Raw genomic sequence first — 16033 nt, 5'->3', positions numbered from 1 at the left:
TCTGGCCAGAGACAGGGCAACTACTCTTCCTTGTTACATGCGCATTGAATCAGACTCTTAGTGATTCTGCGAGAATGGGCAGAGTAATCACTGGGCCTTCTGTAGGCCCTGTGGTAAGTCAGAATCAATCAGGAGACTGGCAACTAATTGTTTAACACAGTAGCTTTATTTTATTTCCCAAAACCATACACTAGCCCTAGGACTCCGATACCTATACTGGGAAAGAAAATGAAGAAAATAAATGGATCTGAATGTCTTACAAACACAATGTGTGTCCGCTGACTAGTAGTCTAGCCTGATCCTGGCCCTACCACTACAAAGGAAAAAAGATCTAATCAAATATAAAATCGCACAAGGCCTTTGGCCCAAATGTTATATCAATGGGTGGCTTCTGACCCTGCCCTAGACTGTCCCAAGCTTAGGAAAAGACCCTTGCGCTAACCAGGATTCCAGACTTGTCACCATCCATGGTCTCTGGGCCTTTTGCCCAATCCACCGTTCCACCAAAAAGCATAATTCCAACAAAAAGAAATCAAAGTTTCCTTGGGGATTCCTGCCCAGCATACAATGGAGTAGTCGGAATATGTAGGTCACATGACCTGTTGATCGGTTCAAGATCTCAATAAACCAAAGTCCTCCTAAATGTTCTTAGGTAGTTGGGCCTTGGCCCGCTTGGGTCGGAAACATTTTGGCACTGGGGACTCTGGTTGCATACCGTCTCTTGGGGTTGATCTGCTGGCAGCCCACTCTGTGCCCAATAAATTCTCTCCCCACCTTGTGGTCTCAGGTTTCTCCCCCAACCACATCGTGGGGTATCTGTTCACTCAGCCGTCCTTGGGCAGTTTAGTTCTTTAGCCCCTCTTCGGTGGTTTGTCTTCTCAACCAGATTTGGGGTATCTCGGGTCTCACCCCTGTTCAGCCCATCATGGGCCAATCCGGTGTGCAGTGAAAAAGTAAAAAACATTATGTCGAAAGTGATAATGGCAAAAAAAATGGCAAAAAAAGAATGTCGATTTTTTTACATTTTTTTTGGGTTCCGCAAGTAAAATAAAAGGGGTAAAAAAATAAAATTACAAAAAAAAGGGGGTTGGGGGAACCTCTCCATTTCGAACAAAAAACAAACAAAAATAGACATCGCAATTTTCTTTCGACTTTTTTTCGACATTATGACTTTCGACATAATGTAATTCGAAATTATTACTATAAACCGGCCAATACCCTTCTCATCCAGCCTCAGGGCATATGAATTTTTGCCATGGTTTGGGATATCCAATGCTTCAACACCTCTTTGACTGAAGTCTTCTCACTCGGCATGGGGTATATGGGGTCCCGCTCTGGTTTGTATTATTTGAGGCTTCAGACCCGCTTGGGCCTTCAGCTCCTTCTGGGCTGTTCACCTTCTAGCCCAGCTTAAGGTCTGTGCAGGCCTGTCTGCCCTCCTCAGTTCCTTGAGCACACTGCGTACCTGGATTGCTACAGTGGCATTCCATTGGGACAGGCGATAGAACGTTTCCAGTGTCTCTTCTGTATTCCTGTCTGAACGGGCTTGCGTGCTTCCCGTCGGTTCCTGGTGGGGCACCGGCTACAGACTGAGCTGGTTGACCCCAGTTTGTGCGGTCAAGTCTTCTTTCGTTGGTGGGGCAGAGCATCTCCAGGACTGGATGCACAGAGGAGAGACCTGTGGGCTTTCTTGCTCCTCCACTCCATCTGTGTGGGACAGCTTCATGACTCCACCTCAAATAGGGACACGCCCTCCTCAGTCTCAGCTCCGCAGACTTGCATAACTCTCTCCAGGTGTTAACTCCCAGCCATTTAGGTTTCGCCTTTGGAGGAGCCAGAACAGTCCATTGGTCCCACATTTTACACAATGAGGGCTCAACTTACCATACCAGCTACCTCCTTAGGAAAATGCTCATAGTGGTCTGATGCAATCTCCATATAGCCATTAAAAACAATAGCTGAAAGGGAGTAGAACAGATTCCTTTTAAGGGATGGCCTGTCTTCTAGGGCAAAGGGTCGCCACAAGTGGGATACAACTTTCCCTGTGCCCTAGGAAGTATTAGGCTTAGCTGGCTCATTTTTCTAGCCTCAAAAGTGGTGGCTCACCTTTGGGAAGAGGGACAGATTCCCTGGATAGGTCACAGCCCCTCAAACAAAAGGAGAGTGTAGAAGGAATACAGAGGAAACAGAGTGAAAACTACCAAATAATATTGATCAGTATTTTGGGAGTCCCTGGAGCATGCCATGCAGCCTCTAACACAGAGATTGCAATGGTTGCATTAGGCGGCAACGGTGGTCAGTCATTTTTTTGAAAAAAAAAAAATGTCGAAAAAAAAATTCGATTTCCGCTTTTTTAAATTATATATTTATTTTGGGGTCCAGGAGTAAAAAAAAAAAAGGGGTAAAACAAAAAAAAATTAAAAACGGGGGTTGCGGGGGACCCCCCATTTCGAATAAAAAACATTCAAATTTTTTTTGACTTTTTTGACATTTTTTCGAAAAAAATGAATTCGACATTTTTGCATTCGAAAAAAGGACTATAAACCGGCGGCAACAAGGAAACTGCCAGTGGTGGAAGTAGATAGCCTTGGTGGCCTAGCCCACGACCATGTTCTGTAACACTGTATTATTGCGATGAAGGCAAGCTTAACAGAATACTACCTGGTGCTACTTTTGACTCCAAGACAATTAATGCTATAAATATATGCTTGTGGCAGTACATTGGCATTGGGCATTTGCGATTCCCATTAATATGCATCTTAATCAAATTTCTTATTGAGCTTTTTTTAATTTAAACTGTGTGACCTTGCAAAATATGAACAAGTCACCCTGTGTGCATTTTGGAATTTACATTATCGAGAATTGGACCTTCGTTCATAAACCTTGAATATATCTGACTGAGTGCAAGATTTCAAACATTTACACAGAGAAAGAACTACTCAATGTACCAATTGTAGATGTTGTGGAAGTCTATCCGGTTTACTTTTAAGCCTTTCCAACTACATCCAGAAAATGCAATAACGTTACTCTAAACAGATTGGTTTCTCTTACATTTATACTGTAAAGCGGACAAACCAAGAGGTAGGCAACCATGTAACATTAAAATAGGATACCGTCATGTTAAGAAGACAGGCAGTCTTCACAGTGGAAGTTACAAATCAGTTATTTTTCCGAATATGCAGTCAAGATCTCGGCACAGCTTGACCAACATTTCAGATTGTACTTACAAAAAAAGCTTTTAGAAAGAGTTACTTTGCGTTTCTTAGCCATCTATACAGGTCCTATAGGTGAGTATCTTAAGTGGCTGTAAGGCTTCCCTCCCCCACACTAATTTTTCTGCTCAAGCTTGTATCCTGGATTTCGCCAAGATTCTCCACGGCAGCACTCTCGACAAGTAAGCATGAAGTTCTCATTGTTTGCTTAACTGCCATGGAGAGCTGACTTTAGGACAGAGATTGGATCATGAGCTAAAAGCTGGGTCTCAAGCCCACTACATGGTTTAAAGTGACCAATCCTCTTACAAAAAGACCCAGGCTAGATGCCGTGCCTCCTGTGTCCAACTGGTCTGGGCACCTACATGAATGCAGCAAATAAATTCTGCATCATCCATCGGCCAATGTTAAGAGCTTAGTCAAAAACATGCTTTCTTTCAAGAGCTCACTCGACATGACATACTCGCCATCAAGAATTTCTAGCCTCACGTTCAATATTTTCAACATCGGAGGTATTGCCTATTATTTCTAACACTGGCTCTGGTATGCCCAGCACCTTAACTTGGCCCATAGCCGATCTCTAACAACTGTCAAAAGCGATTTTGAAATCCACGTAAACCAAGTAAAGAAGGGGACTTCCGTTCTTTCTTACCTCTGTAGTCAGCAGACCCAGCATCAGGATGTTGAACAGCCGACTCTAACGCCTGTTTGGAAAGGGGACAGTATTTGCTTTAAGTTTACCATTCTTTTTAAGTCTGTCGGTATCAGAAATGCATGGATTTTCTGGTTAAATCAAGCATTGTAAGGAGAAGGGAGTACGTTGGATCGTTACAATCCTTGTTCTTATAGATGGGTATTAATACTGCCCTTTCCAGGACTCTGGTATATCCCCTTCCTTGCATACACAAGAAGGCCAGTAAGATTTCGATCAAGACCTCAAGATTCCCCGTTACCACTATGCTGGCCAGGCCGTCTGGCCCGGGCGTAAAGGATTTTTTTTTAGCTTTCGGCTCAGATGATATATCGTCCCTGTCGTAACGGAGCTCGAAACATTTAGTGGTGAGTTTGCCCAATGCTCAGACTTTCCCCCAAAATGTTTTCCTGATGTACTTTGTCCAGGTGTCTTCAGAATTTGGATTTGTAACAGTATATGAAGTCTTTTGATATCATTATGTGTCTTCCATGATTAATTTCAGTCTCCCTATTCTGCTAAATACCAAATCTAACTACACGTTAAGCTGTGCTGGGACCGAGGTCTGCTGGAGTTAAAAGAATACAGCCTCTTGCTTAGGCAATGGCATTTTTTCAAATGTTGAACAGGAGTTCATTTTTTAGGATGTAGATTAACTTGATGCAAAACGTTTGTTGCAATAAACCTACTCTGAACATGCTTAATGTCACTTTATTAATCAGTTTGGTAAAATATGGGTATACCCAGTGCTTTCAATAAGCTGGTCCTACCCGTCTCTCAGTACCTGCACTATTTTTGTGCATTTAAGTACCTGCACTTCTCAAGAGTACCGGTACTCTAAGTTGCGATAAAGTGAAATGAAAGGTTTTGATTTTCCCCTTGCGACATAAAGGACTACGCTTCTTCAGCCTTTGCTTGGGAAAGCAGCACACTCTCCATCCTCCTCTTTCCACCACCCACAGTGCTCAAAAGGTCCCCTTCCGGGCCCACCCTGCAGAATAAAAAGAGTGACACACATGCATCGACTGCTCTCAGCACAGAACACTATTTCACTAAGTGGGCTTCACCGGCAGAGGCGTTGCTAATGGGGGTGGGGGGCTGAGGGGGCTATAGCCCCGGGTCTTTTGGATGTAGCCCCGGATAGAAGCTGAGGGGTTACAACCGAAAAGGCTAGCTAACCCTCAGTCCCAACAGTCCCAAAATGAGCATAGCCCCGAATCTTTTCCAGACCTAGCAACACCCCTGTTCACCGGTTATCATTGGTGCCCTTTGATGGAGCAGGGATTGATTTGGAGACCCCGGGAAATTATTTTTTAAAGAGGGTTCTTTATTATTATCAGTGCCTATTCTAATATGTAATTGTTTAAGTAACTGGAGTTGTGATGGAACGTTTTCAAATAAAAACCTGCACGCATCTCCAGTTACCTACCAAATTTCCTACTGGGCAATGAAAACGAGCACTAATAAAACTCCCTTCTAAAGATCAGTTTACAGCTACGATATCTGCTAGTTTGATACGCAAAAAAAAGTCTAATTTAGCGTAGATATTCTAACTTTAACACAGTGCATAACAAACTGGACGTTTGTGTGAACGGATCTCAGATACAATGCTTTTCCAAACAAAGAAAGTGCTCCTTGGGACATATTTTAATCTCACTGGGCATTCCATGTAAAAGAAAGGGTATGCTTAAAAAAAAAGGACCTATGCACAAAGTGCCATGCTGAAAGCACTGAGCCGGAATGTCCGGGAGCTTGGCGAGTACCCACACTTCTTTTTTTACATTTAAAGCACTGGGTATACTTAAACCAATTGACAGCATTTACCTCCAACGTGAAATAAAGGCAGAACGCCTGCATTTCCTCGTCTTTTAAGAGGTGGAACTAAACCATGCTTAAGCAGTGGAAGAGAAAACGCACGCTAAGCATCTAGATACACAGCTGCTGCGAAATGGTGCTTTTGTGACGTTCCAAAAGACAAATGGTCAGCCGATGAGCATCGGATTTCCTTTTTTAAATCTGTATTACACCGCCTCCATAAGGACACTCCCCTTTCCTAAAAATGAGCTTAACCTCTCTGCCTTCTTTTGACCGAATGCGTCATGCATCATTTGGGCTCTCATTACGCAATGGATAGAGAAATCATTGACAGCCGTCTTCGCATCAATGAAGATGAGTAGAAGCATTGTATCTTCCTTTTAAAACATTTTATTTTAAAAAGGGAGCGCCAAGTCGATATCGACAACTAAAAAATAAAAACGCGCGTGTATTACATAAACACCCAGCGAAACGAAGGGTCTGGGGGGTGGTTGACCATTCCCCAGCCAAGCGTGCTGACCCATACACAGATTGAAATCTACTCTCCTTTTCGCACCCACGCATGTGGATCCAGACGCGGCCCACCGTCTGTTCTTTTGTTCCTAGCGCTGCTTAATGCGGTTATTTTTGGCCGTCGAACGGTTCTGCGTGCCACATTACTCTCTTCGCCTCCCACACAATCCCTGCCTTGAAAGCCGGCGTAGGAAAACGACGTAAAGAGTAAAAATACCGCTCGCCCGCCAGAGCTGAGAAACGGGTTTACCTGACAGGAATAATTCAGGTGTGCAAGCAAGACAGCTCTCCATAGCGATCACCGTGAGAGACACCCGGGTAGTCATGAGGGGCCGGGGTCCACAGCCATCAGTAACAAAGGAGCCGGGGTTCACAGCCAGCAGTAACAAAAGCACTCAAGACTCCATTAACCAATAAGCGCATCAAACAGCTCCGAGAACTTCCAATAAAACGTGCGCGCTGGTAGGGATGTTTCACTTTAGCAAGAGCCCCACCAACAAGAGCGACTACCAGCAGTGGGGTGTGGCGTCAAGGTAAGAGAACATTCAAGAGTGCTTTCTTGTTTGACATATTTAAATTACACAGGATTTCAATATGGGCACACAATCAGACCATTAATTTAGTTGTCAAGTTTCAAAGCTGGGTCGAGAATCCACTAGGCCATCACATGGAAACCCTCCAAGGACACCTTACACGCAATTAGGCAACATTAAGTCCAAAGCAACAACAGTAAATGCCAGCCACATCGAACAATCCAGGGCAGGAGACAGATTCTTACCCAAAAATGTTCTCCAAAGTAGGCCATCTTTGTGATGGTCCAAGTCAGATGCTGGGAAAAGGTCCGACTCAGCAGGCTGGATGCTGCGAGAAACAACAAAAACACAACACCCTTTATCATCAACAATGTTATGGATCCAGCTCAGGACTGGGGAGATTCCCAGTAGGTTTCTGCACTTTGTTCAAATAACACGCATTGAAAACATACAATTTGTTAACCAAAATGTCCTCATACAGCAGGCTATCTATTAAAGCTAGAAACAGTGCGTGCTAATATGCCATTTGAATACAATACCGAATTTTCAATTGGAATCTTTTGGTATATATTCTACTTCTGGAAACGATTTCAAACCGTTTTACATTAAATCGGTCAGTCTGTTGTAGACCGACATACAGCAACTGAAGGAAAGGAAAGTTAGCATTTACATCACAGAGCACATCTTCAAATGCAGCATATTTCCAAAAATGAAACCTAGACATTCAGCCCACCCATGGCCCTGAAAACAACGGTTTTAAATGAGTGCAGTGCTGGTTGGTAAGGAAACCGTGCAAGCCAAAATCTATAAACTACTGTCCGTTGGAAGGCTAAGAAGTCATGAAAACAGCAGAGGCCGAGATGTTGGACAACTTACTTCAGAATAATGGAGCCAAGAGGAAAAATGGCTCCAATTCAATTGGCATCATTTGTAAGTGGCTATATCCATAGTACAAGCGAGGCCGCCTGGGTCCTCAACATCCGAGATTTGCAAATGGCACAGCATTTGTGCAAAGCTGCCACAATTGCTAGAGGAAGTAAACTACTTTGGACTAAGAAAGAATGTCTACTCCTCAATCTCTTACAATAGATAGTGCTAGACAGAGGTCTTTGATTTTTCAACCTCTAAGTGGAAGTCTACTCTTGGGACTCTGGAAAGGATCACAATTTCAACCGGGTACCTTTTGTTCTCTGCAATTTGGGGTACAGCATAACATCCTATATGAATTCTACCTTGCAGTGGCACATCATACACGCTGACTGACAGCAGCAGTGAGCTTTATGTGCCAGAAAATACCAGAACAGGTCTCCTTGTGCCATGTGAGGGGGTGGGGTACTCTCAATAGGTATGTGTATTTCATCTGTTGATTGACAAACATTTGTACTTCATCTCACTATGAACTGATACGTTGACCCATCTTTGCCATTGGGCTTTAAGATTGCTGAAAGAGCGAGAACAATCTGGAGCACATACGTGTCCTTGTTCTAGTGCAGCTGGGCACCAGATGTGTGTTCTGGAAGCTAGGTTAGCCCACGCAGTTAACCAAAGACCACCCACACTGGCATACTGAATAAATATATACACTTTATTAAAGTCACACATATAAACTATGTGGTCGAAATAAGTCCTTTAGACATCGCACATGATGGGCCCGGTGTATGTATAAAAACCAACAATGGTCAGACACAACCCACCCCTACTGCTAACATGCTAAGTCCACTAGCTGGTAATGGGCATTGCACATATAGACTAACGAGGGGGTAAAGGGAAACCTTGAGAGAGTAAAACATTGTACTCGGTCATTATAAGGATCCAATGTACCACAGAGGCACAATATCCCTAACCGTCATCAATGTTGTCCAACTCCAGGCCTCGAGGGCCGGAATACTGATGGGGTTTCAGGGCATCCCTCATTAATATTCATGAGAAAAATGTACATACATTTAAAATCATTGTGTGAAAACTTCTCATGATTATTAATAAGGGGTAGCCTGAAAATGCATGTTTCCAGTCATCGGGGCATGGAGTTGGACAACCCTGGGCCTAGCACATAGTAACATGGTTTATACAAAATGTACACTATACATTGAATATATACAAACCTAGAAAGAGGAAAATGGGTTAAACAATCAGAAGGCACCCCAAAAGGGAACATTAGACAGTACTAACCACAAGCACCCATTACACACTCATAGAAAAGACAAGGAAACAGGTGCCACAAGTGAAGCAAAGTAACAAAACATTTTCATAGGCGTGAGTGTAATGCAGGATTTTCAAAAAAGCAGGCAAAAATAGTCCAAGCTACAATTCGTTTTTGGGGCCAAACCGACAGGGCGGTAAGGAGGACCCAGGAAAAAGGTCCAGGTAAGTTCCTATAAGCGTCATTAAAGAAATGTTCAAGTAAGTTATAGTTCCCCAAAGGAATAACAGGACAAAGTCAGTAGGAAGATCTGTGGTTGTGGTGGAAATCTAAGTCCCAGGTCGGCCCTCTACTTTTTCTCTCTAAACAATACCTTGCTCTACACAGATTTCGTCGCTTCACCTTCCTGTCATTTCTATGCAAATGATTCACAAATCTGTCTTTTTCGGATCATATCCATGGCACCAATTACCTTCTGGCTGTACAGGCCTGGATGATTTCTCATTTCCTTCATCTAAATCCCACCAAGACTGAAATTGGTATCCAGTAAAAAACAGAGGTAGTGTTTTATATATATATATATATATATATAATACATTACTCACCGTAATCGTGATGCTTGTATCTGCTTAGATTCACATGCTGTGCATAGGCGACATCTAGTGGAAGCTACAGAGTATTACAGTTTGTTTTTCGAAACTCGAAAATGGGCGTCGACATAGGGCGTGCCAGTAATACTATCCCTAGCGTGACGTCCACTGTACCCATGATCCCTCACGCGTCTAGCACCCTCAGATTGTATTTTTTCTGACATGAGGTAGCATGAGGAGTAGCGAGAGTACAGATAATCCAAGCAGATCGATAAGACTACAAGCATCCATGCGGCTTCTCTCAGAGGGGAGGATGGGTGGGTCGCATGTGAATCTAAGCAGATACAAGCATCAGAAAAACGATTACGGTGAGTAATGTATCCCTTCTGAGGCTTGTGGAATCTGCTTAGATCACATGTTGTGCATAGATTAGCGAGCAGTGTTAGAAGAAGGAGGTGGGATGTGAGAAGGGTCATGAGCAAATAAATGTCTTAAAACCGCTTGTCCCACTTGAGTATCTGTCTTGGAATGGGTGTCAATGCAGTAGTGCGGAGTAAAAGAGTGAATAGAGCTCCAAGTAGCTGCTTTGCAAATGGTGTCAAGGGGTACATTTGCAATGAAAGCCAGAGTAGCCCCAATGCCTCTAGTAGAGTGGGCTCTTGGCGTGAAAGGCAGAGTTTTTTCAGAAAGAGAGTAACACAGCTGGATACAGTTAACAATCCACTTAGAGATGGCACCTTTAGAGACGCAATCTCCCTCTCTGCCTGTAGCTACGGAGACAAACAGCTGATCTGTTTTTCTTAGCGGTCTGGTCTTGTTTACATAGTAGAGGACCCCCCTACGCACATCTAGGGTGTGTAGTTTCACCTCAGCCGAGCTTTGTGGGTCTTGGAAGAAAGCCAGGAGCTCGATGGACTGGTTCACGTGGAATTTAGAAATAAACTTAGGTGAGAACCTAGGGTGTGTACGTAAAACCAGTTCATCTTTATGAACTGCAAAGAATGGATCCTGCACTGACTGAGCCTGAATTTCACCGACCCTTCTTATAGATGTTATTGCTACTAAGAAGGCTGTCTTATAAGTCAGGTGTTTGAGACTGCTTTTATGCATGGGCTCGAAAGGGGGGGCCCATGAGCTTAGATAGCACCACATTAAGGTCCCCATCCTGGTGGTGGGTTTGAAATAGGAGTGTGAAGTCTCTTTACTCCTTCCATGAAAGCTTTAACCACTGGTATCTTCCAATACAACACCTTTTTATGGGATGTGGTGTATGCTGACAGCGCTGCCATGTGTACCTTCAGCGAGTTAAATACCAGTCCTGCATCCAGCAGGTGGAGCATGTATGTGACAATTGTGGAAGGAGTGCAATCAACTGGGTTGACTTGCTTATTCTGGCACCAGATAACAAATTGTTTCCATTTGTCAAAGTAGCAGTGCCTCGTGTTTGGCTTCCTAGATTCTTTTAGGATGTCCATACATCTCTGTGGTAATTTGAGATGTCCGAACTCTATGACCTCAGGAGCCATGCTGCTAGGTTCATTGTGTTGGGTTGAGGATGCACTGTTTGACCTTGGTGCTGGGACAGTAGGTTGTACCAGCCTGGGAGTTTGATGGGTTCGCACACCGCTAGTCTGCGTACGTGTGGGAACCATGGTTGTCTCGCCCACATGGAAGCAACTAGGACGAGCATCATTGACTCTCTGTTCATCTTGTTGACCACCTTCCTGATGAGAGGTGTTGGTGGAAAAGCATACGCAAACATCCCTGACCAGTTCATCCACAGGGCGCTGTCTGTTTTCGCTTGTGGCGAATAGGTCTATAGTGGGGAAACCCCACTGAGAGAAGAGATCTTCTACGATTTCTCTGTGTAGACACCATTCGTGTTCCTCTGGGAGAGGACAGGAAGATCTTCCGTCTGAGTGCCCATGTCCAAATTTTCTGGGCAAGCTTGGACAGATTTGGAGAACGAGTCCCTCCTTGCTTGTTTAGGTAAAACATGGCTGTAGTGCTGTCCGTCCGGATCTGCACTGACAGATTCAGCAGGTAGGGTTCGAACGCTTGAAGCGCTCTGAATACTGCCAGAAGCTCTAGCAGGTTGATGTGATTCTTGGCCACTGAGTGAGACCAGAGACCCTGAGCTGTGTGGTGGAGGTGGTGAGCTCCCCACCCTGTCAGGCATGCATCGGTTGTGACTACTGCCTGTATCTTGGGATCGTGAAAGGGTTTCCCCTTGGACAGATTTTCTCTTGTCCACCAGTGAAGGCTTTGTACCAGTGTTGGCGAAACGACCACTAAATCGTCCCACTGACCACTTGCCTGAGACCACTCGCCAACCATTCCTGCATGGGACGCATGTGCAGGCGCGCGTGGGGGAACAGGTAAATACATGATGCCATCATGCCCAGCAAACGCATTGCTTTGCGTACCATTATCTGGCGACCGGCCTGATATTGCAGAATTTGCAGCAGTATTCTAGGATAGCTCCTAGGAATTGTTTGGAGGTGCTTGGCACCAGACTGGACTTCTTCTCGTTTATTGAGAAACCCAATTCGAAGAGGAGGTCGATCGTCCTTTGAATGTTTGTTCTGCAAATTACTGGGGTCTCCCCCGTGATGAGCCAGTCATCGAGGTAAGGGTACACCGGGATTGCCTCCCTGCGTAGGTGTGCCGCTGCCACAGCCAGTACCTTGGTGAATACCCTTGGAGCCGAGGCTATCCCGAAGGGCAGTACCTTGAACTGGTAGTGCCAACTGTCCACCTTGAAGCGCAAGTACTTTCAGTGTGCTGGGAACATGGAAATATGAAAATAGGCATCTTTCATGTCCAATGTTGCCATGAAATCCCCCTTTTTAGGAGGGGGATTACCTCTTGGAGAGTAGTCATGCAACATTTTTGGGGCCTCTACTGGGGCTGCCTCTACCTTTACCACATCCTCTCTTATTACCCCTGCCATAACCCTGGGTAGACTGCTGGCTGTTGTTGTTCCACTGTGTACCCTGCCCCTGGAAATAGTTAGACCCTCTCCGGGAATTTTGTCCGCGTGGGCGACTATAATTGCCATTCCCTCTCTGGTTTGGGGGTTTATTGGTTATTTGGCCTAGGGATTTCAGTTTCTCATTCTCGTCCTTGGCATTTTTTCAGCACGTCCTCAACCGCCTTTCCAAACAATAGATCCGGCTCCACCGGTTTATCTATCAATGATGCCTCGGTTTCGGCTTTGAACCCAGACTGTCGCAACCAAGCATGCTTTTGATAACAGTACCTTCTGCCATCAATCTGCCGGCGTTATCCGCGGCATCAAAGGTTGCTTTTAATATGCAACCGGACACGGCTCTTCCTTCCACCGAAACTCGTGCCAATTGCCTTTTTAAGTGTTCTGGGGCGGAATCTATGAGTGCCGCGACTTCTTCCCACTGGTGGCAGTTGTAACTCGCCAGCAGGGTGGTGGAGTTGGCAATCCTTGCCTGGTAGGCAGAAGTGGAGGCTACTTTCCTGCCCCAGCCATAAATCTTCTTGCTCTCCTTGTCGGGAGGAGCTTCTGATGACAAGGGTGTTCCTGCCCTCTTACGGGTGTTTGTAACTACCAGGGAGTCCGGTTTCAGATACCCTCTTATGTACAGTGGGTCTGTTTGGGCTGCCCTGAAAAGCTTCTCAACTCTGGGGTTTACCTAGTGAGATTGGGATTACAAGGGAAGGGTCTATCCTTCTTTGTATTGACTTAAGGATAGGGATTGCCTGGGCCACAGGTCTCCTTTCTCCCACTAACTCCTCGGCAAAGTCCCTCTCTTCCTGAGCACCCTGGGTGTCAATGTGGAAGTGTTCTGCCACTCTGGACAGCACTTCATTCAAGAGAGGCTGGTTATCAACAGGGGAGTCGGTAACCGGGGGTTCTTTATCTACCGGGGAATCTAGCCTGTAGGTTTCTGGGTTGTCCTCCTCTTCCTCCTCCTCCTCCTCCTCTTGGTCCTCGTCATCCCCATAGTAGCACGTCCCAGTTTGTTCTTCCAACATGCCCAAATCTGGATCCTCACAAAGGGATGGATCTCCCTTATATTGAGAATAGGGCTGTATACTGAAGGGGTCTGAAGTAGGAGCTTCAACCAGGACTTCTTACTTGGGGGTATAGGATCCTTAGAGCCTGAGGGAGTTGACCCATCGGGGGTAAAAGAGAGAAAGTGTTCAGGGTTTTTAGCATAGCAATCTGCCAATGATGACATCCTTGACATGACTGTCTATGTCATCACTAGACCATTCTCTTGAACTGGGAATGATTCTTTCTTGAAGGCCTTTCCCTATTTTATCTTGACTAGACCTACTGGTTTGAATAGGGGTCTTTGGGATAACAGAAGACCGAAACTTGCACCTCTGTTTATGTGGGGTAGAATGTTTGAGGTGTGGAAGGAGGCTGAGACTGCTTCCTCCGTTTTTCCCCTTCCCCGTGGGTGGAAGAGTGTTTACCCTGTTTTTTCGCCCCTACGGAGCCTTTCGACGCCTGGCGCCGAGGTTCGGGGGTAGTGTCCCTATCTCTGGAGTGTGGAGGTTGGAACTCGGGAACATCCGTTGCGTGGCCTGGTGACGCCGACACCTGGAGTGCGGTCTGGGGATAGAGGTCGGCTTTGTCCGACGATCGAACCTCCTTTACCTTGGAGAGCGAGGCACTTCTGGCAACAGTGGATGGTTGCATAGAGTCATGCGGCGATCTAAATCGAGAACGCCCAGAGGACACCGATTCGGACCGTTCTCTATGTGCCTCTTTCCGAGTACTCGACGTGCGCGTCGAGTCTCGGTTGGACTTCATGTGTTTAGTGGAAGTGCTGTGGGTAGCGCTTGTGTCGCCGGGGGTCTTCCCCATAGCCGCCCTGCCGGACGACCTTCCGAGGTCGGGGACTTGCGCTTGGTTGTCAATTGACACCACGTTGCCCTCACCGTCCGAAAGCACGGCGTCGCTGCCATCGCTGAAGGCGCCCTCCGCTGCCATGGCCTCTTGACGCCTGGCGTGGTGGGCCCAACGCTTGATCGAACGGTCCTTGAATGTTTTCAGTTTGAACCTACTACACGCTCTGCAGTTAGCCTCGGGGTGGTCCCTCGGTAAGCAGAGATTGCACGTGGCGTCTGTCAACCCAAGGGCACTTGAGGTTGCACTTGGGGCAAGATTGGAAAGGGGTACCCTCCATACGCACCTTGTGGCAGTGGGCTAATAAGTGTAGGAATATATAAGAATGTACCTATATACCAAAAGAGTGTAGAGTATGTCCACCCCCCACTCTCCCTACTTGCAGGGCCGAGGCCAGAGGCCTTCCAAGGCCCAAATCCGTTGTGCAGCTCTCGACGGTCGATTCTTTCTCTGTGCCGGCGTCGAGTGTGGATGTTCGGTGACTCGACATTGTGGTGGAGAAATGGGGAAATATAACAATATTTTAGCAAAAGTATGGCTCAGGCCAGGGAACTCCGCGGAATGCTTCCGACCAGTATGGTGGAAAAAAATTGAGGGTCCTAGACACGTGAGGGATCATGGGTACAGTGGACGTCACACTAGGGATAGTATTACTGGCACGCCCTGTGTCAACGCCCATTTTCAAGTTTCGAAAAACAAACTGTAATACTCCGCAGCTTCCACTAGATGTCGGCCTATGCACAGCATGTGATCTAAGCAGATTCCACAAGCCTCAGCAATTATATATATATATATATATATATATATATGTATTTTTTTTTTCTGAGGTTTATATAGGTTGGGGTAAGGGGTTAAAACGGGAGGTGAGGGGTTTGGGGATAGATTACAAACATAGGCATACAGAGGGCTTGGGGGGGCTTAATAATGTTTTTGTTGTAAAAGTTGTTATAAAATGCCTCCTTTTTTTCGTTATAATCACATCAAACCCTTTCCTGTTTCCTGCTTCCTCTTCAGATTCAACTACCCCTCCCCCCCTTTGTTTCCACTTTCTTCTACCTCCACCTCCTCCTCTGCTAGGAATCTTAGTGTCCTGTTTGATTCTACCCTTTACTGCTCTGCACAGGAGGTGGAAATGACAGATTGGTGCCATATTGGAAATAGAATAGTCACAGAGCTCGTTCTCCGTCCTTGAATGCCACTACACTTCTCTCATCCATACCTTTTCCAGTCTCAACTACTGTTTGGCCCTTCTAATTAGTTTCTCCGTCTATTAACTTGCTCCCCTCCATTCAATGTATAATTCTGCTATTCTGGCTCTTTTCCGTCCTTCCTCTTGTTCCTCTCTTAACTCCTCTCTCCCGTCCATCTCCAAGCTTTCCTTCAACTCAAGTCTAATCTTTCATTTTCTCTTTATCCTTTTCAACAACACTCATGGTCTTCCCCTCATTGGTTTCTTTTTTCAACATCGTCCTCAAGCTCAATTCCTTCTTACGGTTCCAAAACCTCCCATGTGCTGCCTCGCACTTGCTTTACTTTTCCATTCTGGTTCCTAAAGACTGCAATACTCCCCCACTTGAGATTAAGACTTCAGAGCCTCTCCGTCTCTTGCAGTTTTCTGGTCTTGTCTTAAGTCTTTTATTGCGGT

The 16033-nt window shown here is 45.6% G+C and overlaps 1 protein-coding gene across 4 annotated transcripts in view; it reads right to left on the bottom strand.

The window, feature by feature from the left end:
• Positions 1–16033, bottom strand: part of FCHO1 (FCH and mu domain containing endocytic adaptor 1) — a 1111213-nt gene that overhangs the window by 869556 nt on the left and 225624 nt on the right. For all 4 annotated transcript variants that reach the window (XM_069648666.1, XM_069648689.1, XM_069648674.1 and 1 more), the window contains exon 3: positions 7010–7092. In XM_069648666.1, the coding sequence (XP_069504767.1) occupies positions 7010–7036 (27 nt within the window). In that variant the 5' untranslated portion in view covers positions 7037–7092. The remainder of the gene's footprint in view (positions 1–7009; positions 7093–16033) is intronic.

Source organism: Ambystoma mexicanum, chromosome 1p (genome assembly GCF_040938575.1).
Source record: "Ambystoma mexicanum isolate Mex_15411 chromosome 1p, UKY_AmexF1_1, whole genome shotgun sequence".
In the NCBI taxonomy this organism is placed as follows: domain Eukaryota; kingdom Metazoa; phylum Chordata; class Amphibia; order Caudata; family Ambystomatidae; genus Ambystoma; species Ambystoma mexicanum.
Note: the sequence above shows the minus strand (reverse complement) of the source record. Positions and strands in the feature narration are given on the sequence as shown.